Genomic DNA, 22,707 nt, shown 5'->3' with positions numbered 1-22,707 from the left:
CACAGACAGGCTCAGCGTGACAGCAGTACCTTAAGGGTCCACGGTACAACAATAAACACATATGCCTACATATACCTACCTATATATGTATGTATATATGTATATTTGTTGTGGACCAATTAACAACAACATGAGAGAATCAGCTTCATATTTGATCTGGATTCGTGAAGTGGCCGCGACACTCTGCAGCTCGCCTTCCTAATAAGAACACCCTTGGGTGGGGAGCTATAAACGTGTGTCTCTAGAGCTGGTTACACAAACATAGTAATACCTAAAGGTCATCAAAATCGTATACAGCTAGCCTACACAAGTGTCCTCATCGGTACAGATCTTTATTCTTATCAAGTATCTTAGCAACCTCAAATTAGTTCTTGAGATTTCATCTGCAGTGTTTTGAAATAGTTTCTGATGGAACTGGACCAACTTCAGTAATCGTCAATACTTGTCTGCTAAAGAGCAAAGTATGTGGTGCCATACTTATGTCGTTGTTGGCATATCGTTGTTGTGCTAAAACACTTTAGTTGACGTTAACTATCTCACATTCTTATCATGTGACTTGGAGCGTTAAATCTCAAAATTGGAAAACTAATTATGAAACAATAATTAGCATCAAATAAAATGCATCTTCAATGAGGTGTCTCTTTGAATAAATAATTATATGGTTCTATTGAGTACTCAAGTTATGGGGATCTCGATTTCCATTGTCTCTTGGATTTGCTTTTTCTTGTTGTTTGAATATAAAACCTCGTCAAGATTGCCAATTTGTAAGAAAACTAAATTGTAGTGTTTCCTGTCCCATCGCACACGCACATACACAGCGTAACGAATTGTTCAATTATATTTGGATTATATTAGCAGAGTGTTCATGTTCTACTGGTACCTATTTTGAAATAGTGATTAATTGTGTTTAAATTGGGAATGCATTCAAGGTTTCAGAAAAATACATTGGAGAGACGTAATGCGAAACAGTTGATGTTATCGGATGAAATCTCAACTACTGATGATAATAAGAACAATATTTTTAAATATGGAGGATCTGACTTATCTCTACGAAGGAACTTTAAAAAGAAACTGACTTTGAATCAGAAAGGTAGTGAAAATGATAGCCATTCAATGGATGATGGTAATCATGCTGGAAATGATGACAATATAGATGACAGAGAGGATGAAAATGCTAATGAAAACCTTTTAATGGAATTTAGTCAAACAAATAATAAATTATTCTCTAGAGGTAATCCATTGCATCATTCGCAAGATTCTTTATTGAAAACTACTCAAATAAAGGACAATTGCATACAAATAAATAACTCGAATTTACATGACTATTCTAAAACAACATCCGAAGAGAGTCTGAATTATCTGTTGAGCACTCAGAGGAAGAGTGTAATATCAAGCAGCAGTACGGCAACGAGTGAAATGTCACCGGTCTCTTCAATGCATTCAAAATTAAAAGGTCTTACACCAGACGGTGAAGAAGCAATGTTCACTGAGAAAGATAAAAATTCTCTAAGTTGCAATACTTCTTATCAAATTGACCCACAAAATTTAGTTCAATTGGGTAAAATTGGTTCAGGTAATTCCGGAACTGTCACAAAGGCTCTTCATGTACCCAATTCGACAATTATCGCCAAAAAAGTGATTCCTGTAGAAATGAATAATGAAGCTGTCATAAAGCAAATCATGAGAGAGTTAACTATAATGAAAAGTGTTAAGACTCATCCAAATATTGTAGAATTTTTTGGTGCGTTTACCAACCATCATGATAATAATGAGTTAGTAATACTATTAGAGTATATGAACTGTGGGTCACTGGATCAAATAATAAAAATTAATAAAAGCATGCAAGTATTAGATGAAACTCAAAACAATCCACATTTAGGCATGGTAACATGGTTCAATGAATTATCTATTTCAGTGATCTCGTACTCCGTATTAACAGCATTAGATTATCTATACTCTAATTACAAAATTATTCACAGGGATATTAAGCCTTCGAATGTGTTGATAAATAGTCAAGGTCAAGTTAAAATATGTGACTTTGGTGTCTCGCGTAAAATGGTGAACTCTATTGTTGATACATTTGTAGGTACATCCACATATATGTCACCAGAGAGAATACAAGGTAATGTTTACTCTACAAAAGGTGATGTGTGGTCGTTGGGTTTAATGATTATTGAACTAATAACAGGTGAATTTCCTTTAAATAATGACGGAGTTGACAATAGTTCGCCTGATGGTATATTGGATCTTTTACAAAGGATTGTTAATGAACCTTCTCCTAAACTGCCTACAGCAAGCGATAAAGATCAGACAACTTCAGCATATTCTGTTGAAATAACAGATTTTGTGAATAGGTGTTGCATAAAAAGTGAGAAGGAGAGATCCCCTATAAATGAACTTCTATGTCATGATTTCATAGTAAAATATAATACCAATAGTAACTCAACGCATCATAATATAAATAGAGAATTCAGAAGGTGGTGTAAGGACATCAAGACGGAAATCAAAAAGCATAAACAGATGAGAAGAGAAGAGATTGAAAGAGTCAAATATGAAAAGAAACAACTGGAGAGATCTGCAGAAGCTGCATTGGCAAGAAGATGATTTTCTAAAATAAATTTACTTGCGAAATGACGCTCTTATGCAATTCTTTCAAACAATGGACCTTACCCATTCCCTTTTTTAGTCTTTTACATTAATAACTATACCCATAAGAAACAATATAAAATATTTATAGATAAACATATACAATTTTATTCCTTTTAATATATACAATCACTATAACTTACAAAGCATTAGATGCTTATTCTATTCTAGCTAGTTCGGAATATATACGCTTTATCGATTAATCATCATTATTTAGTATTTTCTTATATTGCTTGTCTTTATTCCACATCCACCCTTCTGTACCTCTGATAACACCTAGAACTACTAAAGAACCTCCTAATCCACGCATGGTACCTCTCCACCACTTTGGATTTCTTTTATCAAAGTCAGCTAAACTCATACCAGCTTTACGTTCTTTCTCACCGTATTTAAAGGGCTTCCCAGAAGCTAAATAACTACCAAACCCAATAGCAAAAAAGGAGCTCATTATTTGACATGGTAAACAGTCCTGGTATTCACTTTTATCCATATCTCTGGCTGGTGGAGGATTGAAGACAGCTAATATATTACTCGACATTCTACTTTATGATTAGTCAAATTACCAAACAGCAAATATGGGGGAAGGGGAACACTTATCAGCAAGGTTAGACAGTATATTGAAGATACTGTTTATATGACTTAAATAACTGTTTTCTCAAAAGCCAAGAATATTCTAATAACCTTATAATGTTAAATGGAAACTACTAATTCTCATAATTCATACCCTTTGTCTTGTCGTTTAGCATCATCAGCAACCTCTTCGATTCTGGCAAATTGAAAAGAATGTGAAATTTGTCGCGCTCACTTTATGTTCGCTCATCTCGAAACGCCTAAATTTTAAACTAAATAGTGTCTTTTTGTAATGTAACAGATCAACGTAAGTTTATGGAAACTCTGTTCTAGACATTGTGAATATATTTGTACAAATACCTGTGTATATAGGAAACTTTAGAAAGGATGCTGTTTGTCTTCTGCCCTTTCAGCAAGATTGAGACATTAAAACGGCTAGATCCGGCTCACAAGAAGATATCGAATTATCGCGACAGGCAGAATGGTTGAACTTACTGAATTTCAAAAGAAGCGTCAGGAAAACATTAAAAGGAACAATGACTTGATGAAGAAGTTGCAACTGGGTGGTGTTGCATCTCAAATTAAGAGGGAATCGGGTATTGATGACGAAAAGGCATTGAATGCTAAGAAGAAAAGAAAAGCACCAAGTGTCGCGAAAAGAGCAGCATCACCAAAAGTATCTGCCATGCCTACAAGAAGATCACGTAGGTTAAGAGGTGAAAATGTGAATGGTGAAGGTATCCCTAATGTCAATGATACTCAATTGTTGAAAATGGGTTTGGATAACAGTTCTGATAGTGCCTCTATGGACAAAGAATTGCTCGATGATATTAAAGATACAGCAGTAATTGGAGATGTTAAATTAAGTGATTTAATCAAGGATGAAAATGAAGATAATTTAATAGAAAAATTTAAATCATTCTCTAATAAAAACTTCTCTTCTGGGGATTTTTTTGAAGAACTAAAAAATCGTCAAACATTAGAGAGATCACCAGACTTAGAGCAGCAGCAGAATGATTTTGATTTGAAACTATACGATGTATTCCAACCAAATGAAATCAAGATAGTATATGAACGTATCGCAGCTACTTATTTCCACCCAGCTATAGACCAAAAGTTGATTGTTGCAGGTGATACTTCGGGTACCGTAGGTTTGTGGAAAGTAAGAGATGAACCTTTATCAGAATCAGGTGAGGACCAAATGGTCGAGCCAGATATTACGAGAGTTAAACTATTTACGAAGAATGTAGGTAGGATTGATTGTTACGCTACAGATTCTTCAAAATTATTAATTGCTTCATATGATGGTTCCTTAAGATCAATTCATTTGAACGGTTTGGAAAGTCAAGAAATTATGACTTTAAAAAATGAATATGATGAACCATTAGGGATTAGTGACTTCCAATTCAGTTACGAAGATCCAAACGTGTTATTTTTTACAACACTTTCAGGTGAATTTGCTACCATTGATCTTCGGGTGAAAGGTATTCAAGAATCAGTAACTTCTAACTTACGTAGACTGGCAGATAAAAAAATTGGTTCATTTTCAATAAATCCAGCAAGGCCTTACGAAATTGCCACTGGCTCTTTAGATCGAACTTTAAAAATTTGGGACATTAGAAAGCTGGTAGATAAGCCAGAATGGTCTCAATATGAAGATTTCCCAAGTCATGAAGTTGTTAGCACATATGATTCAAGATTAAGTGTTTCGGGTGTGTCATACTCCCCAACGGATGGAACATTAGTATGTAACGGCTACGATGATACAATTAGATTATTTGACACTAGTTCATCTTCATTACCAACTGACTTGCAGCCAAAGCTCACGCTAAAGCACAATTGTCAAACAGGAAGATGGACGAGTATACTGAAAGCAAGATTTAAAAGTGATCAAAATGTGTTTGCCATTGCTAACATGAAGCGTGCGATTGATATTTACAATAGTAGCGGTCAACAACTTGCTCATTTACCAACGGCTACAGTTCCGGCAGTATTAAGTTGGCATCCACTACAAAATTGGATTGCAGGAGGAAATTCAAGCGGTAAAATTTTCTTATTCACTGATTCTAATATTAAAGAAGAAGATAAAAGCTAAATTTAGGAAAGGAATATCTTAAAACAATGCATTTGCATATATTATATATATGAATAATAAAAGATATATAATCAAAGAAAAAATATGAACATATTTATTATTTCAAAATAGATTATTATTTTTTGTTTTTAGTTCCTATTATTTATATTGAGTGCGTGGAATAAAGAAGCTGAATGGTTCCCAACAAAAACAGATGTGATACTAAGAAAAACATTTTTTTATCATAATGTGATATATAATTTTTGTATTTATCATTTGTAATAACCTCTTTGTCTTCTCGCACTCTGTGGATCAACCTCTTTATTATCCGTTTGCTTTCTTGCTAAAACACTTAAAATATCCGTTAAAGAAACCACACCAATTAGTTTACCAGTTCTATATTCTTTTTCAAATAAATTAGTTGGAGAAACATTTGGAGTTTGAGATGGAGAATAATCAAGTGCTGTCATAATTGGAGAGTGTGTGGAGTTTGAAGTAGAAGTAGATGCTGAACCAGATTCGTTTAATTGTTGCTCAGGTGGTTGAACTATCCATAATCTATGAGACTTTGTGGCCACTAACTTGGCTAAAGTTCTGGCCAAAGAACTAGTTGGATAGACATGGAAAATTGGGAATGAATCTTTACCATTTTCTAAACCTCTTGAATTCAAAATAATGGAGATAAAATGCCTACAAGTTTTATGCAATAATGGATATTGAGAAGTTCTCGTAACGTGCTTAACATCTGTGACTGATATATTACCAATTAAATTCAGTTGATTATCAACAACAGCAATTGATGAAATACTTTCTGTGTGCATTTTATACAATGCCATAATTAATGGTTCTTCGCCACGAATAGAGATGACTCTAGATTGGTCAGAAGTTGGTTTTGATGATAAATTGAACACACCAATTTGTAAATCTTTCAAAGATGAATTCAACAATGGTTCTAAACTTGGAAACGATCTAGCGTTATCCCACAAGTATTTAACCAAACGTCTTTGAGATAAAATACCTTTCATTTTTGTTATTTCATTGTCTGTGATGATAACTCTGTGAACACCTGAACCCAATATTCCCATAACTGTCGATAGATTTTCACTTTCTGGTAGTCTGCATGCTGGATTTTTTGGAGTTAGTTTAATTATTTCACCAACTGGGACTGGTTTGCCATTTTGACAGTCTTGCGTAACTTTTTCATTGTTAACTGAAATTTTGTTTAGTACCAGTAATAGATAAGAGTTCAAATCGTTGTAATCGAAACTCAAGCAATCCATATCACCACTAAACTGTTCAACTGGTAGTGAGGTCAAATGGTATTTAACCAATGTATTGAATGCCTCTTCGATTGAGATCGAGCCTTCGATAGTGATCAATTTATTTTGTTCGATAAGCTGTGACAACTTGATGTGCTGCCATTTTTGTGCATGTACAGAAGAGATACAATGTGAAGGAAACCGGTCATCTCCGTTTTCCATCAATTCGCCGTGGTGTACGTTGCTCAAATACTCCTCTATGTCATGATGTAATTGCTGCTGATGTGGCTGTGACTGTGGTTGTTGTTCTGCGAGTAATGGTTGCTGTTGCTGTTGCTGTTGCTGTTGCGGATAGGTGTTAATAGTAGAAGTCACGTGTGAAAAGGAGGAGTCCTGAGCCAATATCGAATTACTATTATAACCGTTTGAGTTGGTCAAGTGTAAACTTATACCTGGAGATCCAGGGCCGTTTGCGTTATTGGCCTGGTTGTTTGCGTTGCCTGTTATGTTAGCGTAAATCGAGTTTGTGTTGTTATTGTCGCTATTGTTATCGATCATGTCGAAATGGTTATTTGAGGAAGTAATGGATAACGACGAGATTGAATCCGCAGAGGAGAACGATTCTGTTCTGCCTAAAACCATTGGATCCTCGGCAGCATTACTAGCAGACTGAGAGAAGCCGTCATTAAGGTTCGATGACTGACGCGACTTGTTAAAATGGTGATTATGGCCCGATTTATTTACATTTAAAGTGTTTGTGTTGCTTCCCAGAGTGGCACCTGTGACTGTTGACGAAGCAGACCCTGGGTTGTGTGGCAACTGTGGAGGCGTCGATAACAGTTCCATGATAGAATTGTGTCTTTGTGTGGAAGAAGCAGCATTGATGTTGGAAGCACTGTTGTTAGCGCTGCCACTCATATATTTCCCAGCTTTCATTGCATATAAAGTATTTCTTGTTTGTCGATGTGTCTCTGACTATGTAGTTAGCCTGAAGGACAAACACGCACAGGATCAACAAATGCCTACATACACATATATTTATATAAAAATAATTGCAGTGCTATTCGCAGTCAAATAAGCTGTTATTGGGTTGTCTAATTATACGATATTGAGTTTTTGGAATTTTGGAATTTGGGCATTTTTGCAAAGTAACCGAATCCTTTAACGCTTTGAAAGAAATTGAAATCGAAATTGTCCGGGACCGACGACGACGCCTCAGGGCCTTTCTGGGCATCATGCCGAAAAGGGAAATTGGAGCGTCGGGTCTTTTTGCAGTTGTGCGGGCTGTCCACAGGCAGGAAGGCGCCGTTGGTTCGAAATGGGAGAACGTTGGTGTGGGCAGATACTGCGCGTGTTTCTGAGGGTGAGACGGAGGGGAGCGCTTCCGACGGCCGCAACTCGCAGGGCGCGGTCCCCCGCGCGAGCCAAGGGCCCCCCAGGCAGGACCCCAGGCAGGATCCTGCCTGGCATTTGTCAGGCTAGGCGGTGGGGCGTGTGCAGGAGGTGGGGGTAGAGGAGTTGCCTGCCAAAGGGAGGTGAGCCTGGGAGGAGGAACACCTCCTCCCAGGCTGCTAGGCTGCTGAGCTTATGTCGGGGGAGATGACCAGTGGACAACAGACTCGACAATGATTCATCAAGGCCAATGTCCCGCCACGTTTAGGGATACACCTCCAAAGGATTGGAAAACCCCACGTCGCACTTTTTGAGGCAACCTACTTGGAACCAGTAATAGCATACTCGCGTAACATTTCATCCGAATCTGGGAATACCGTCGACTTCTCATCTCTATACATCTTATCATATAGCGTAAGTAATTTCTCCGTATTCATTCTCGAACAATTTTGCAATCCAAAAATATCTGTGCACTTTTTAATCCATTGCATTCTATATTTCAATACAGCCAAATGATCATCATTATCTTCTTCGACGTATTTATTTGATTGCAAACGGATCTGTTTTCTCAATTCGCCTAATTTCAATACACTATCTTCAATATCGAATTGTCTCAAAAATTCATCGATCTCATCTCTAATCAATGCAGTGAACCTTGGGGAAGCACCGTTTGATGAAATTAATAGTTGCAGTAACGATTCTTTGCCCTGAGTTGACAAGTCCGTGGCCGGGATATTTAAATTGGCACCAAAATAAAAATCACAATATGGTGGATTGTCAGCAACGTTCACCAACTGCTGGTTGCCAAATAGCTTTTTAGATTCTAAATATATGGATTCGCTTACAGCCCTATCTGGGATACAAGTCAGGATCATTGCCCAGTTACTATCCACACTGGACCCATCTGGATTTTGATACAGATGAAAATGTTTGTCTTCAAAAGGAGTCCTAATGACACGGTAAACTTCGGTTGGATGTGTTTTTTCCCATTCAGGATTAATTATATCCTTAGAATCATTATCCAGACAGAATGGTGCATACCTCTCCAGTATATCCTCATGTATATCGTTCGCAATTAATGTAATCTTACATCCTGTAATGACTAATTTTTCAACTCTTGTCAATGCAACTTCGCCACCTCCCACTAGTAAAACATTCTTATTATTCAATCTATGAGCCAATTGTAATGATAATACCATCTTAGTTTTTTAGTCTGATAGCTTGTTGCTACATATAGACTAGCATTATAGAATCAATTGTTTATTATATATATATATAACTAATTTTTATTCAAGATCCTTTTTTATAACTTAAACATATGTGACTTCGGACATTTGCAATGAGTCAACCCACGATACCAAATCGGATTGTGTAACGTAAAAGTCAATGACTACATGAATAGAAAAGGTATGTAATGAACAAAAAAACATCAATAAACAGTAATTGAACTTATTATTAAATATCGAGTATAAACATCAAGATTAAAGAGCAAATAATAAATAATGGAAAATATCAGGCTTATAGTTAGATTTTTATAAGCCTCACTTAACGTTCCCTTTGGTAAAGGAATACCTGTTGAGAAATTACTTCATTAAAACAACTTCTACGATTTTAACTGTAGTTGCCATTGAAGTTGTTATTTAATGAAAGTTGATATGGATTAGTTTCTGGAATATTATTAACATGGTTTTCTTTAGTGTATTGAGATTCCGCTAAATTGAAGTCGTTGCTGAATTGTCTAATCTCAGAATTAGGTACATTCGAAACATATGCATTTAGATGGCCATTCGTAGTAAAATACGATAAATTATGTTTATTCCTATTGTAATTAGAATTTTTTACTTGTGAATCAGTGTTATCTAATAGTTGTTGTTGCAGCAAAGGCGCTTGTTGGTGTAATTCTTGATTGAATTGATAATTTGCTTGCAAATGTTGTTGAAATTGCTCATCGTCAATGCTTTCACTTCTACGGAAAAATAACTTGGTCGATGCATAGTTATTGTAAGTTTTGGCTTGTGTAGAAAAATTAAAATCTGGGGGATTATTGTAAATGTAAGAATTGTTACTTTGCTGATGAAGTTGCTGTTGTAAATAATTTTGTTGATGAGCTGAGGAATTGAAGGTGTCCCCTGTCGAGTCTGAAGTATTGTATATATTAATATGCTTATGATTAAGCTTAGTGCTCGCATTATTATTAGATTTTCCCCATGATAATCTTATTGGATTTCCGTTAATAATAAAACCTTGCATTCCTTTGATAGCAGCATTTGCTTCTATTTTTCTTTTGAATTTAACAAATCCACAGTTTTTACCTATTGGAATTTTTACACTTAATATATTGCCAAACGGTTCGAATAGTACTTGTAATTCATATTCATTGGTTGATGTAGATAACCCTCCAATGAATACTGTTGTATTACTGTTATCTAAATTCACATGATCGATATTTTGTGCTGACTGCTGAAGAGAATTATTTGAAGTTGGAATAAAATTATTGACATCAAGTTTATCAATAAATTTGTTGGAGATGTTAATATTAGTAGTCGTCTGTTCATAAGGGGAAGTATGAACATTTGTGACGCTGTTACTTCTCCCATCATTATCTTCCCTAACTTGTGTCATATTGGTAGAAGTAGCGAATTTATTAGTTCTGGGCGTTGCCAATGCCAATCTAAAGTATCTGGAATGACACATTACACCATTCATATTTTCTAGTGCATCTTTTCTTTCATCTTCATCACTGAATCTTATAAAACCGAACCCTCTAGAACTGCCGTTAATTGGATCAGTCATTACTCTGACTGTCTTTACCGATTTATACTTTTTCTGAAAGATTGATAGAATGTCAGCTTCTGTAGTCAATGGGGATAGATCACCGATGAACAATGAATATTCTGGCGTCGCAGGTATTAAACTCTGTAATGTTGCACCAGATGCCCAATTCAATCTAAAAGTTCTTCTCCCATTTGGATTAGTATACAAGTTAATTGATTCGGAGAATATGTTTGGTATCACAGCTTTATTTAACGATAATGCAGCTATTACATCTTGTTGCGACTCAAATTCGACGAAACAGTAACCAGCATGGTGCAATTGTACTGTATTTGGATCAATAAAATTTACACCATTGATATTGATTCTTTGAATATCTAAATCAAAATTATCTTCATTATTTGAAAGTCCGCTCTCAGGAGAGTTGTTTGATGTAGAATGTTGTGATTTTGTAGAGGAGCTAGAAATTAACAAGTTTTTCCTAGCCTTAATTAGTTTAACGAAAACTGGAAGATTCAATGACTTCCAAATTTTTGTAATTGTAAGCTCATCAAATAATGGATTTAAATCACCCATCCACAGTGTCCTTGGTGACTCGACCGACGTTCTTATTGTAGATGTAGGGGGCAATGGTAAAATAGGGTCTGAATTATCGGTGTCTTGCATCTTCTGACGATTTCTTTTATATATATATGTGTTCTCAAAGTGCCAAAACTCTGAAATTCTAGCACAATTACGACGTGCAATTAAGTATTTAATTTTAAACTAATGTATAATATATACTAATCATTGTAATTAAAAGAAGAAGAAATAGTATAAAGTACCATCCAAAACAATCTATTGAATAAGATTCATACCAGTCCCAAAGATGAATTAAAACGTAATAAATCCTTATATATATGTATGTGTTTGTATGTATGTGTATATGAAATACAACCACAAAATAAGATTACATAAAAAAGCCAAGCAAATATGTAACTACCAACAACCATATACCAAGAAACTGTAAAAAGAGGAGTTTATTCGTTACTTTTCGATATAGAATTTACTCCAAAACCTAATGCTTCAACAACATATCTTCTCTTATTACTTACATATCATTTATTAATTCAATCAAGTTGCATCCCATATGTTCAAATACTGTCATATTTCATGTACTGAATAGATGTTGAGTAAAAAGGTAATTTGTAAAAAACACCTCCGGCTGTAAAATATCAATAGCTATGTAATATCTAAAGCATTGTGAAGTATGCACGTAGAATTAATATTAGTTCCTTTTTAGCTGTCAATACTTTACGTTGGAATGACCATGTCAATAAATAGCAATCGTATACTGGGGAAAGACAAACCTGACGATGAAGTTGTTCTATAAGACAAGATAGACAGTAAATGCATGTTTGGGGAATCGGAAGACTATTACATGAAATGTGGATTGGATCAGTGATGGAAGGAAACACCGATAAGTAGGCGTGTCGGAAGTTCAGCTGGCCAGTTAATTCAAATCTATTTGCAAAACCCGATTATACCTTATCTGATAATCTTACTGTTCTAGTATATATCTATATGTGTATGTATATATGCCTATTGTATAATATGAGGTGCTGTTTTGAGGAGCTGTAAGAGACGAAGGGTGTGAGGTGTATCCTCATTTGTGCAAGTGACAGCCAACTTTACCCTGATGTTTTCTGCTAGGCATGAAGGATAGCCAAGATACTGATCACGTACCCATGACCATTTGAGTTATAATGAGTTTTACTTCTCTTGCGCCTGAAACTCAACAAAATTCGAATTAATGTGTGTAATGAGTATGCATGCTATTGGTTAAATTTCGTTGGATGTTTATATATGAAGTTGTTGCAAATTAGATTTCAAATAGGAATTTTAGTTTACTTGTTTAAGTAATATCAGTCGCTTGTTGTAATTTGACAAAGGACTGACTTTGAATACAAGTATTTGATAACGGTGTTATGTTGTATACATAGTACTCTGTTGTTAATTATAGAAGTTCCTTGTCGGTTGAACTAATGAATGATATCACCATTTATTATGAACTACAATCTATCTAATCTATTACTTAATTTAAGTTTACAAAATATGCATATGTACGATGTTTTAGGAGTAAAGACAATCACTTCTGTTGCTTTGGATTCTTAAATTTTCATGGTAGTTAGTTATCTAGGTGGATGCATAGTCAATAATGTTTTTAATTAAGAAAAACACATAGTAAAAGAATAAGAACACATAGAAGGTTAATTTCAGCGTCGTTTCTGTCTTATTTTTCTTTAAAGTTCTGAAAATTTCAGTAGCATCTAATTTATTTGTCTTATTCATGATTTTTCTTATGTTAAAAACACTTAATGGCAGATTGATCAAAAATGTAATAAAATTACCAGTAATCAAATATAAAAATGTCCCAAAACATTGGACTAATGCTTCAGGTAATACTAATTTATTGATTCTTGAACATAAATCAATTGGATTGAGATAATCAGCTTCTAAGTCGCCGTACAAGACGGTGAAATGAATTTGTCCCAAAATATTGAGACAGTTAATGATGGTTGCTGCAATGTAAACATATAGATTATGCATTGTTTCCTTGTATATGATCTTTATCGTTATTTCCCTCAATATTTTTCCAACAAACCTTCAACACAACATGTACATCATACACATACATATATATATATATATGTATGTATGTATATCTCCACAAATTTCTTTCCTTAGGTAAATTCATGATTTTCAATACATATTTAACATTCTGTGTGTTTTCTTCTTTTTGAAATTTCTCAAGAAAATTATGCCGGTGGTTGTTATGATAGTTATACAATACAAATGACATTTTAGAATGAAATACTTTTAGTCTCATATATTGTTAAAGTTCATAAATGATTATGTAAATACATAGTTATTTAGATAATTATGTCTATATGCAATTCTTATCGTCAAATCGTATCACCAATTCATGAACTTAAAGTTAATCATTTCATCTATTGGTTGTGACATTCAATGACCTCCCAACCGATACCACCTAATTTGATGACATCTTCTAATTCTAATTTCCCGTAAGTTTTTGGGAATTTGTGGGTGTTTTCACCTTGGACAACAAGTGGGGAAAATGAGTCCATGGCACCAGTTTCGACTAATCTTAAGATACTTATACCGGTAACGTCACTCTTAGTCTTGTCCAGTAAAATACCTTGAACATATCTACCAGTAACAATAATTAGACCATCCCATTTTTCGGATTTTTCAGTTCTTAGAACAATTGATCTAGATACATCGTTACGTTCACTAGAAGCTAGAATAGTTTCTTCGGCAATGGAACAGTCAAGTGGCTGCCATAATTCTTTAAATGCAACACCTTCTTTGTCCTTACCATGTGGATAAACAACACCGTGTTCCAGGATCAACCCAGATTCCCAAGTATCCCACTGAGTTTCTACGATATCACCGGACTTTTCATGTTCACCAGCTAAGTAACGATTGGTATCCAGCAAGAAATCAAAATCTTGCTTCATACTAGTTTCAGATAGTTTAGTGACTTTGACATCTTTATTGGTGCAAGCGAATGCCCATTCAATTGGAAATTTCTCTTCTTTTTCACCTGTTGGCTTGGTGAATGGTCTAATAGAAATACAATGACCATCATTTGAGACCGATGAGTAAGTGATGGTTCTTTCGTTCATGGCATCGCCAACTTGGAATAGAACTCTCTTTAGTAGACTAGGCATTTTTATTATTATTTATGGATGTTTACTTTTTGCTAAGAACAACCAATTGAGATCAAATTGAGTAAAACTCCTTATAAAAATTGTAAAACTCCTTATAAAATAATATAAAAACGCTCTGTATATGTATGATTAAACACCTTCCATTGAAGTGAAATGTACATGGAAAAGGTACGATTACTAATTGAATGTATAAAATAACTAAATGTTTATCACTTGTGACGAAAGTGAGATTCCAGATCTGGAACTATTACTATTGTTGACAACCAGATTTGGGTGACAGTAATGTAAAGAATCCTCAATACAACTTCTTTAATATGAATTGAAAAGTATGATATGCTATAAAAAGATATTAATTATTTATTATTAAAAAAATCAAATTCCTAATTTCGTATTTTATTGGAAAAATGTAGAAAAGAACTAGAGTTATAGTTTGAATGACTGTCTCTCCATATAATTTGCTTAGTAATTGGTGGATCTATTCCTCAATCAAGCAAAGTTACATTGATTTGGATATAATCTATCAGTTAATGGACTTGGGAATAAATTATTCTCAATTAATCTTCTGACGTCCCATTCGATGGTGGATTCTGTCTTGTAACACCAGAACACCCAACCGTTTCTTAATTCAAATGCATCCAATTGAGCCTCTATAAATTTTCTAGTTTGCATCTTTCTTTCATCAGACCAAGTAGAAATATCCTCGTTATTGGCACAAGAACCGATGTAGTATGAATTTGGGTAAGTACCATCAAAACGAGCACCGACACCGACACCATTTAACCATTTAGTACAATCAGTTAAAGCACCGGAGAATTCACCAGCGACAGTCCAGTGTGCTTCAGTTAAAGTATCAGGACCCCAGTTACAAGCGTCATTGATTTTGGCATCAAACTCAGCACTTAGCTCACCTGGAGAGAAAACATGGTAATGATGGTGATCGACAACAATACCCCATGCATCTTGAGCTGGAGTTAAAAAGTTATCCCAATAGTGGAATGGTTGGAATGCATCATGAATAATAATAACTTGATTGCTTTGTAAATTATCTCTTATGTAATTGTATGCAGGTAATAAGAAATCATTTTTCAATTTATCCATATCCAGAGAAGGACCTAATGGTTCGTTGATTAACTCGATACCAATGACAGTGTCTAAATATTCGTCTGCTGAATATTTTTGTAAAATGTAATTTAAAACTTCAGTGGTTAAAGCCAAGTTAGTGTCATCCAAGAAATTGATGGAATCTCTTAAACCTGAATTGTCGAAACCATTTTGAGAACCAGCAGCACCATGTAGATCGACCCATACTTTTAAGTTGTATTTGGCTGCCCATTGGATAGCTTTATCTAAGTAAGCTTCTTGCAAACCAGTAACGTATGGATCATTGTCTAAAGTCTTGAAAGCCCAGTAACCAATTGGAAGTCTAACCATATTGAAACCTAATTTAGAGATGTCTTCGAAATCAGCTTCGGTATAGAAAGTGTCCCAATGGTTAGTTAGTCTTTCAGCAGCGGTATCCTTTCCTAAATATTGACAGTAGTGATATTCATCGACTGGAATGCCATTGTCATTATCTGGATTAGTACGGAAAGCCTCGAATAATGATGGAGTGATGTATGGTTCTAGAACTAACCAACCGCCGATGTTTAAACCACGAAGAGGTTGACCAAAACTATCATAATCGAAGTAACGTTTTTTATTTTGTGGGTGGACGAATTGGATATCATTTTCGTTTTTTTTTGGAACCGGTGAAGACCAGGCGTTTGAAACTAGGAACAAGAATAAAGCAACAAATGTTAGTTGCATTGTGTTTTGCAATATAGTATAGAAAAAAAAAAAAGAAAAGGAGTAGTTGTTTCTATTTGATATGTTGTTGCTGCTACGATTATAATATTTTTATAAACAACGAAAGGACTTTAAGAATCAGAACAGTTATTCAAGTCAAATGGAATTATAATAACTAGATCATTTATGATCTAGTTATATATGATCCAGATTGCTGAAAAGATAGAGCAAAAAAAATATTGCTCTGTGCTTCACCATATTCATACTAATTTTAATCAAAGTAAAAATAAAACAGAATAACGAAAGAAGTAAGCGCAGCATTTCAGATACTTGAGGTTTCTTTCTATATTTAAAATCAAATAACTGTGCTAGTTACTATATTAATACAAAATCGATGGAGTTTCCAATGCGTTACTATCTGATTACGAAATTAGAAATTTATTCGATGCCCATCTCATACAACATTTTCTCACCATACAGCGCAACCCTCTTACAAGGATTGGATTGAATTAATTGATTAATATGACGTTTAATGAATCTCTGCGCAATTATACACCAAAAACACAATGAAACAAATCGAAAATGGGAAAAATAACCTGCAAACTACAAGATCACCCAATTTTTTCAATCAGTGTTGCTAAAGTATGTATAACGATCTGATTCGTAATGACGAAGTTCTATCCTTCGTTTACTGTTTTGAGTGTGGATCTATGATCCGTGTATCGAGCGATGCGTGTTTGTCAACAAAACAAAAGCGAGATTCGTAGCAAGGCTACGTCTGTTTGTGCGACAACTATATGGTGAAAGCTCTGCACGTATGGCGGCTACCTATAACGGTAAAAATAACTACATTTCTCCCCGAGAATGGAAGTACAAGAGAACTGCACATTCGAAAGTTAGCGGAAGATGGTAAAATACATATAATTGATGTGCCCCAGAAAATGTAACAGGAACTGGCCATCTCAGGCATCTCACGTAGCTCACGTCTAGACAGGTTCTGCGCATGAGTTACTGGTTGCATCGTTTCAATACGCAATTCCGAATGACATAGAACAGTTCCTCCTCCGTTGGTTTATGTGTGATGTTTTCTTTTTTGGGGGGAACGGGTTAACTGATTACATTTAAAATGTTACTTTATTTGGTTACTTACTAGAGTGCGTGTTTTCACAGGAAGAATTTGAAACGTTATCTCAGACGCGAATTAACAAAACTACTTAATTGGGAAATCCAAGTCGAAGATTTGGCTTTCAACTCTGTGACAAGCAATGACAAGATTGTTGCCAAATATAGTCACAATTCAAATTACTGTATTTACTAGATCAGCTATATTAAGATATACACACACATATATATATGTATTTATACAATATCTTGAAACAGTTCTTTTGCTGAATGCAAGAATTGTAAGGCACTAGAATAATTATATCTCTTTAAATTGGTTATGAAATCGGGGGAAATTTTGTAAGTGGGTTGTATTAAATACCTAAACATACGTATATAATCTATATGAACTTATTTGTTATTGGCTGAGGTGTGCAATGTTGACAGTACACCGATGAAACGTCTTGAAGTCATCAATGGAACGTTGTCATTATTTATTTTCATCTTGAGTTACAACTTGCTAAGACACGTAGCTATTTTGCGTTTTGTTTCCAGTGAATGTTGATTTTTCATGAATAAGTATTAAAATTTATGATTTGTTCCTGGTTTCCGCAAATACTGACAAGGATAGGCTGCTGGCAAATAAAGTGCAAGAAAATTATACACAAATTAAGCAATTGTAAATAAATAAAATGTTCATTTGTTTCAATACATCTCTATATTATAGTACGTACATAATCGTTCTTTTGCGTTAGATACCAAAGTTACCACTTCTAATGTCATTATACAATTGTTTTCTACCTTTAGTTTTGTTCAAATTAGCACTATGTAACTTACTAGGATGACCTGCAGCTGGCGGTATGAAATTGTTAAAGGGCATTTCTCCATTCTGCGCTTGTGGGGTCATACTCATATGCTTAGTTCTACCACCATTAGACATTGGAATGTTGTCCGGTATAAACCCCTGTTGAGAATAGCCTTGCTGTGGAGGGTAGCTTTGTTGAGGATAGCCATGGGGAGGACCTTGCGGAGTGGGGCTTTTTTGCAGGCCAGACTGAGGATAACCTTGTTGAGGATAACCTTGTTGAGGATAACCTTGAGGCATAACCTGTGGATTAGGGCTTTTCTGTTGACCGTGAGGATAACCTTGAGGAGGACCTTGAGCAGGACCTTGTTGGTGGTAACCTTGCTGTAAACCATTTGGAATATGATTTTTTTGTGGACCTTGTTGTGGAGCATTTGGAGAAGGACTCTTTTGTGGACCTTGGTATGGACCACGATGAGAATATCCTTGTTGCTGATACCCATGGGGCGTAGCCTGTGGATTAAGACCTTTTTGTAGACCTTGTTGGAAACTCTGCTGGTGACCTTGTTGAGGACTATGTTGAGAACCGTGCTGAGGAAAGCCTTGAGGCGGACCATTTGGAATGGGAATTTTCTGCAGATCTTGTTGCAGACCTTGTTGAGGATAACCTCGTTGAGAGTTATCTCCAGAATAATGTTGAGGAGGGCCTTGTTGCTGCGGATGATATTGTGAATAGTGCTGCTTCTGTGGAAAGCTACTACTTGCATTATTATTCCCCAAAGGGTTCTGGTGTTGATTGCGCTGATTATTGCTTGGAGACTGAGAATTTTGGATTATTGGCTTCATGTTTGGAGATGCTGAAGAAGGATCTCCATTATTGATATATCTAGTATCACCAGATAATCTATCATTTTGTGAAGTCAATTTAATTGCTCCTGGAATTCCATATTGGCCTTGTTGCTGCTGTTTTGGATAGCCAGGTGAAGGACTTTTACTAGAGTAATTATTATTGTCAAATGCTCTCATTTCATTTCCTTGATTATTTAACGATATAACGTTTGAATTCTGAGAAATATTCGATGTATTATTTTGTAAATTAACTGGTGATTGAGATTGCTCTTGCATAGCATAAGGTTGCAAATTTCCGTGATAACCTGCGCTTCTTATAGGAGACTGAGAATATCCTTGACCTGCAATGTTTCTAACGGGAGATCGTTTTCTAATCGGTGATTGAGATGTTGTATTAGATGTACTATCTCTAGAAGATACTTGATAACTCCCTTGGCTATAAGCTTCTCTATCGGGCGAGCCCGAGCTTTCTTTAGAAGCTGAACCAGGAATAGAAGCTTGAGAATTTGTGGGTCTACCTCTACCATTTTGACTATCATATTGCTTTTCAAGATTAGGAATTTCTGTATTTATTAAGCTATTGTCTTGTAATGATTGTTCACTTTCATCGCGCTTCGAAGATGGTTTATATTTGTCAAACTTTGTTAGAGATTCAAAAGTCTCATTTTGTCTTTGCACACTATATGCAAAAGCTGGATTATAAACATCGAGATCATCTATATTTCTGTTGGTATTACTATCACCATCACCATTAATCATGTCCTCGACCATATCCTGCAATTCATCTATGGTATTCGAATTACGATCTTTAACGGGGCTGACTGAAGGTTGAGCATCTGTTCCCAAATACATTTTTTCACCAATGTCTACAGGTTTTTGATTATAGTTATAATTATCATCGAGATTAATATCGTTATCATCAATGTCAGGCAAATCAATTTTAAACCCAGTCGCGTCGGTCTCAAGTTCAGGTAATTGATACTTAGATGAATTTAGAAGACTATACTGACTTATTACTCTATCAGTCTTCTTATTATCTGAATGATGAGGAGGTGGTTTATTATTTTTCCTGCTAGTATAGTTATCTTGATTTTGGTAACTTTCAGGCTGTTGGTTATAATCATTATTTTCTTTAAATTTACTATTAAATTTGGCAGTTTCCATCACCGTCACATCTTGCTTCGCTAATCCAGATGGAGTAGTTTTGGTAGTTATATTATTACTTATTATTTCATTTGAAACTTTACGATTATCATTGGTTTTTTTAGAATCATCGTTCGAACTCCCATTACTTTTTTTCCGTAAATTATTGAGTGGATTCCATTTGGAAATTTTTTGTTCAATCAAATGTAGATTGTGTTTTCCATGGTTACCACCATTTAATGCATCTTTTGAAATGACGGTATGATAAATCCCATTACTCGAATTAGATGTAGCTGAAATATTGGAAATATTTCTAACTTCCGGTATTTTTGAAGCATTTTGCTCCTGAAACTTATCGTAATCTTTAGAAGTATCACTATCCATAGTATACGACTCCTCGTTTTCAATTTCTTCTTCTTGTTTCTTCGCAGTTGTACTTTTCGATGAAATTGCATTAATATCACATTCTTGGAAAACTACCCACTTCTTGAATCCGTCGAATTCAAACTCCAATATTAAGGATCTACCAAATATTCGCTTTTTTTCAGCCGTTTCTTCGTATGATATGGAAGATAACCAGGTCCAGATAAAATAATCATCAATATCAATTCTTGTTATTTCTATTTCTTCCTTCAGAACATTTGCTGGGTCAGACAGGCAAGTTCTTTTTGCCCAACCTGCTTGAAATGTAGAATGTTTTGTCTGAATTGCTTTCATAATTCTCCTAGATTCTTGAGACATTTTTCTGCTTATTCCTTCCATGTTATTTTTTTTTCTAAATAAAGACTTCAATAAGGCATAGTCTTCACGAACTTGAAAATCATCTGGGTTGGTAAAATCTAATATATCATTACATCTTTCTATTAACTCCCATGCTTTTCTAGAAAATTGATTTGTATTTAATGTTACAACAGGTATAGTCAGTATAGTACTCGAGGAATATGTTGATTTTTCAATATTTGGTGGATAATGATTATTTAAGAGTAAATTCTTTAAATTTTTCGGCAGATTGCTATTTGACTTCCCGGTATTATCGTCTGATGGTAAAAAACTTCTTAAAAACGACAACAATAAATGAAACATAGCATTTGCAGCTGGTAACCATTGCTTTATTCCATCTTGAATCGAATTATCATTGTATACTGGGAACTTGAAATCTTCATTTACTTGTTCAATGTTTTCTGGGAAATGTTTATTATTGAAACCCCAAATTGCAGACATCTTTGCAATTTTTCTTGCACTTAATTTATTCACAATTGAGTTAGAGGATATGGTTACAATCAAATCCAAAAAATCGTAAACGATTGAAGCATGGTTAGATGAGGTCAAACATTTTGGCATTATTTCTAAAAATGCCTTCTGTGGATATCCTAAATATTTTTCTCTAGCTTTGAATTCTAAATAAGAATTCCATCCAATAATTTCACCATTTGGTAATCTACACCAAATATACTTCAATGCTTGGAATAATGTGAAACAATCAGTATTAGAAACTATCTTTTTTATTGATTTAGTTTCTCCAATTTTTTTACCATGAGCCATTGGAAACAGTTTATTGAGAAATTTCAAAAGTTTTTCGTTTGTTTGCTCTTTCCTAAAGGGTATAAACAAATACTCTATATCCATACCTTTTGTCTTCAACTCATCTGTAATCAAATGTATTATTACTTTCACATTTTCTCTTGCAAATTCATGGTAGAATTCAAACTCATCATCGTCATCATTGTTGGTAATAGTTCCTCTATTCTTCTTATCTGATTCGTCATCTCTTGATGCGGGCAGTTTTGGCAAATCTCTAGAATTCATAACTAGTACATTATATAACACAAATAGTGTCGATGATTTTAATTCAATGTAATATCTCTATCGCAAAAAAACAGACTACCGCTTGCAACAAGTGAATATTTGATCAGCGATTATTTTAGTATCACTTGAGAGATCTATAATGACAAAAGTAAGAACAACTTATTTATTATTTAACTTATTTAAAGTTGACCCTTAAAATATATAACGGCAAGTAGAGAAGCGTAGCCGCAGAGTGTAACTAGTATCAATTTGTTATTTACAATATTTTACATTGAATTTATTGGAAGTCCAATGAGATACAGACGTTATTATTCAATAATTTCATTCTGATTTTGATTTTGTTATTAATTTTCAATATTTCAAATTTCCTAATTTCGTCAATTTTTCAATGAGATCGTTTTCGATGACTTCTGATATTTTTTCGTGAAAAAGACCACTTAAAGATCAAATGTCATCTGAACCAGAGAGCTGAGTTTAAAAGATTGTTATCAACTGTGATAGTTGGATAAACAGTTTAGAACTCATCGATTGAATTTTATTTATTGGTGTGGATTTATAAACAATGGATGGCATTGTTTATTGAAGTATGAGTTACATTAGCGACTAGCTGTATGTATATATGTGAATATTGATATACTTGAGTAGACAGACAAAGCGAGCAAAGAATCATCTTTGTTTTGTTTCCCAATGGTATATTCTTGGTAGTTATTATTATTATTATTATTACTATTATTATTATTATTATTATTATTATTAGTTATGTAAAGGAAT

The 22,707-nt window shown here is 34.6% G+C and overlaps 10 protein-coding genes across 10 annotated transcripts; 2 read left to right on the top strand and 8 right to left on the bottom strand.

Moving 5' to 3' along the window:
* Window positions 1-918: 918 nt before the first annotated feature.
* STE7 (mitogen-activated protein kinase kinase STE7) lies at window positions 919-2,604 on the top strand (the record flags this gene model as incomplete). Its single annotated transcript, XM_003686154.1, has 1 exon — window positions 919-2,604. One exon carries the CDS (start codon window positions 919-921, stop codon window positions 2,602-2,604), a length of 1,686 nt encoding a protein of 561 aa, XP_003686202.1.
* Window positions 2,605-2,845: 241 nt separating this feature from the next.
* DMO2 (Dmo2p) lies at window positions 2,846-3,184 on the bottom strand (the record flags this gene model as incomplete). The annotated part of the gene is made up of 1 exon (XM_003686153.1): window positions 2,846-3,184. One exon carries the CDS (start codon window positions 3,182-3,184, stop codon window positions 2,846-2,848), a length of 339 nt encoding a protein of 112 aa, XP_003686201.1.
* A 513-nt stretch (window positions 3,185-3,697) lies between these two features.
* CMR1 (Cmr1p) lies at window positions 3,698-5,311 on the top strand (the record flags this gene model as incomplete). Its single annotated transcript, XM_003686152.1, has 1 exon — window positions 3,698-5,311. The coding sequence occupies one exon, from the start codon at window positions 3,698-3,700 to the stop codon at window positions 5,309-5,311; it is 1,614 nt and encodes a 537-aa protein (XP_003686200.1).
* A 251-nt stretch (window positions 5,312-5,562) lies between these two features.
* On the bottom strand, window positions 5,563-7,485 carry SDS24 (Sds24p; the record flags this gene model as incomplete). Its single annotated transcript, XM_003686151.1, has 1 exon — window positions 5,563-7,485. One exon carries the CDS (start codon window positions 7,483-7,485, stop codon window positions 5,563-5,565), a length of 1,923 nt encoding a protein of 640 aa, XP_003686199.1.
* A 776-nt stretch (window positions 7,486-8,261) lies between these two features.
* MET8 (bifunctional precorrin-2 dehydrogenase/sirohydrochlorin ferrochelatase MET8) lies at window positions 8,262-9,140 on the bottom strand (the record flags this gene model as incomplete). Its single annotated transcript, XM_003686150.1, has 1 exon — window positions 8,262-9,140. One exon carries the CDS (start codon window positions 9,138-9,140, stop codon window positions 8,262-8,264), a length of 879 nt encoding a protein of 292 aa, XP_003686198.1.
* A 412-nt stretch (window positions 9,141-9,552) lies between these two features.
* NGR1 (Ngr1p) lies at window positions 9,553-11,379 on the bottom strand (the record flags this gene model as incomplete). Its single annotated transcript, XM_003686149.1, has 1 exon — window positions 9,553-11,379. One exon carries the CDS (start codon window positions 11,377-11,379, stop codon window positions 9,553-9,555), a length of 1,827 nt encoding a protein of 608 aa, XP_003686197.1.
* A 1,509-nt stretch (window positions 11,380-12,888) lies between these two features.
* Window positions 12,889-13,302, bottom strand: TPHA0F02810 (cornichon family protein; the record flags this gene model as incomplete). Its single annotated transcript, XM_003686148.1, has 1 exon — window positions 12,889-13,302. One exon carries the CDS (start codon window positions 13,300-13,302, stop codon window positions 12,889-12,891), a length of 414 nt encoding a protein of 137 aa, XP_003686196.1.
* Window positions 13,303-13,703: 401 nt separating this feature from the next.
* HRI1 (Hri1p) lies at window positions 13,704-14,447 on the bottom strand (the record flags this gene model as incomplete). The annotated part of the gene is made up of 1 exon (XM_003686147.1): window positions 13,704-14,447. The coding sequence occupies one exon, from the start codon at window positions 14,445-14,447 to the stop codon at window positions 13,704-13,706; it is 744 nt and encodes a 247-aa protein (XP_003686195.1).
* Window positions 14,448-14,933: 486 nt separating this feature from the next.
* EXG1 (glucan 1,3-beta-glucosidase) lies at window positions 14,934-16,253 on the bottom strand (the record flags this gene model as incomplete). The annotated part of the gene is made up of 1 exon (XM_003686146.1): window positions 14,934-16,253. The coding sequence occupies one exon, from the start codon at window positions 16,251-16,253 to the stop codon at window positions 14,934-14,936; it is 1,320 nt and encodes a 439-aa protein (XP_003686194.1).
* A 1,831-nt stretch (window positions 16,254-18,084) lies between these two features.
* Window positions 18,085-21,936, bottom strand: TPHA0F02780 (uncharacterized protein; the record flags this gene model as incomplete). Its single annotated transcript, XM_003686145.1, has 1 exon — window positions 18,085-21,936. The coding sequence occupies one exon, from the start codon at window positions 21,934-21,936 to the stop codon at window positions 18,085-18,087; it is 3,852 nt and encodes a 1,283-aa protein (XP_003686193.1).
* Between the last annotated feature and the right edge of the window lie 771 nt (window positions 21,937-22,707).

The sequence above is a fragment of the Tetrapisispora phaffii genome, chromosome 6 (genome assembly GCF_000236905.1).
Source record: "Tetrapisispora phaffii CBS 4417 chromosome 6, complete genome".
In the NCBI taxonomy this organism is placed as follows: domain Eukaryota; kingdom Fungi; phylum Ascomycota; class Saccharomycetes; order Saccharomycetales; family Saccharomycetaceae; genus Tetrapisispora; species Tetrapisispora phaffii.
Note: the sequence above shows the minus strand (reverse complement) of the source record. Positions and strands in the feature narration are given on the sequence as shown.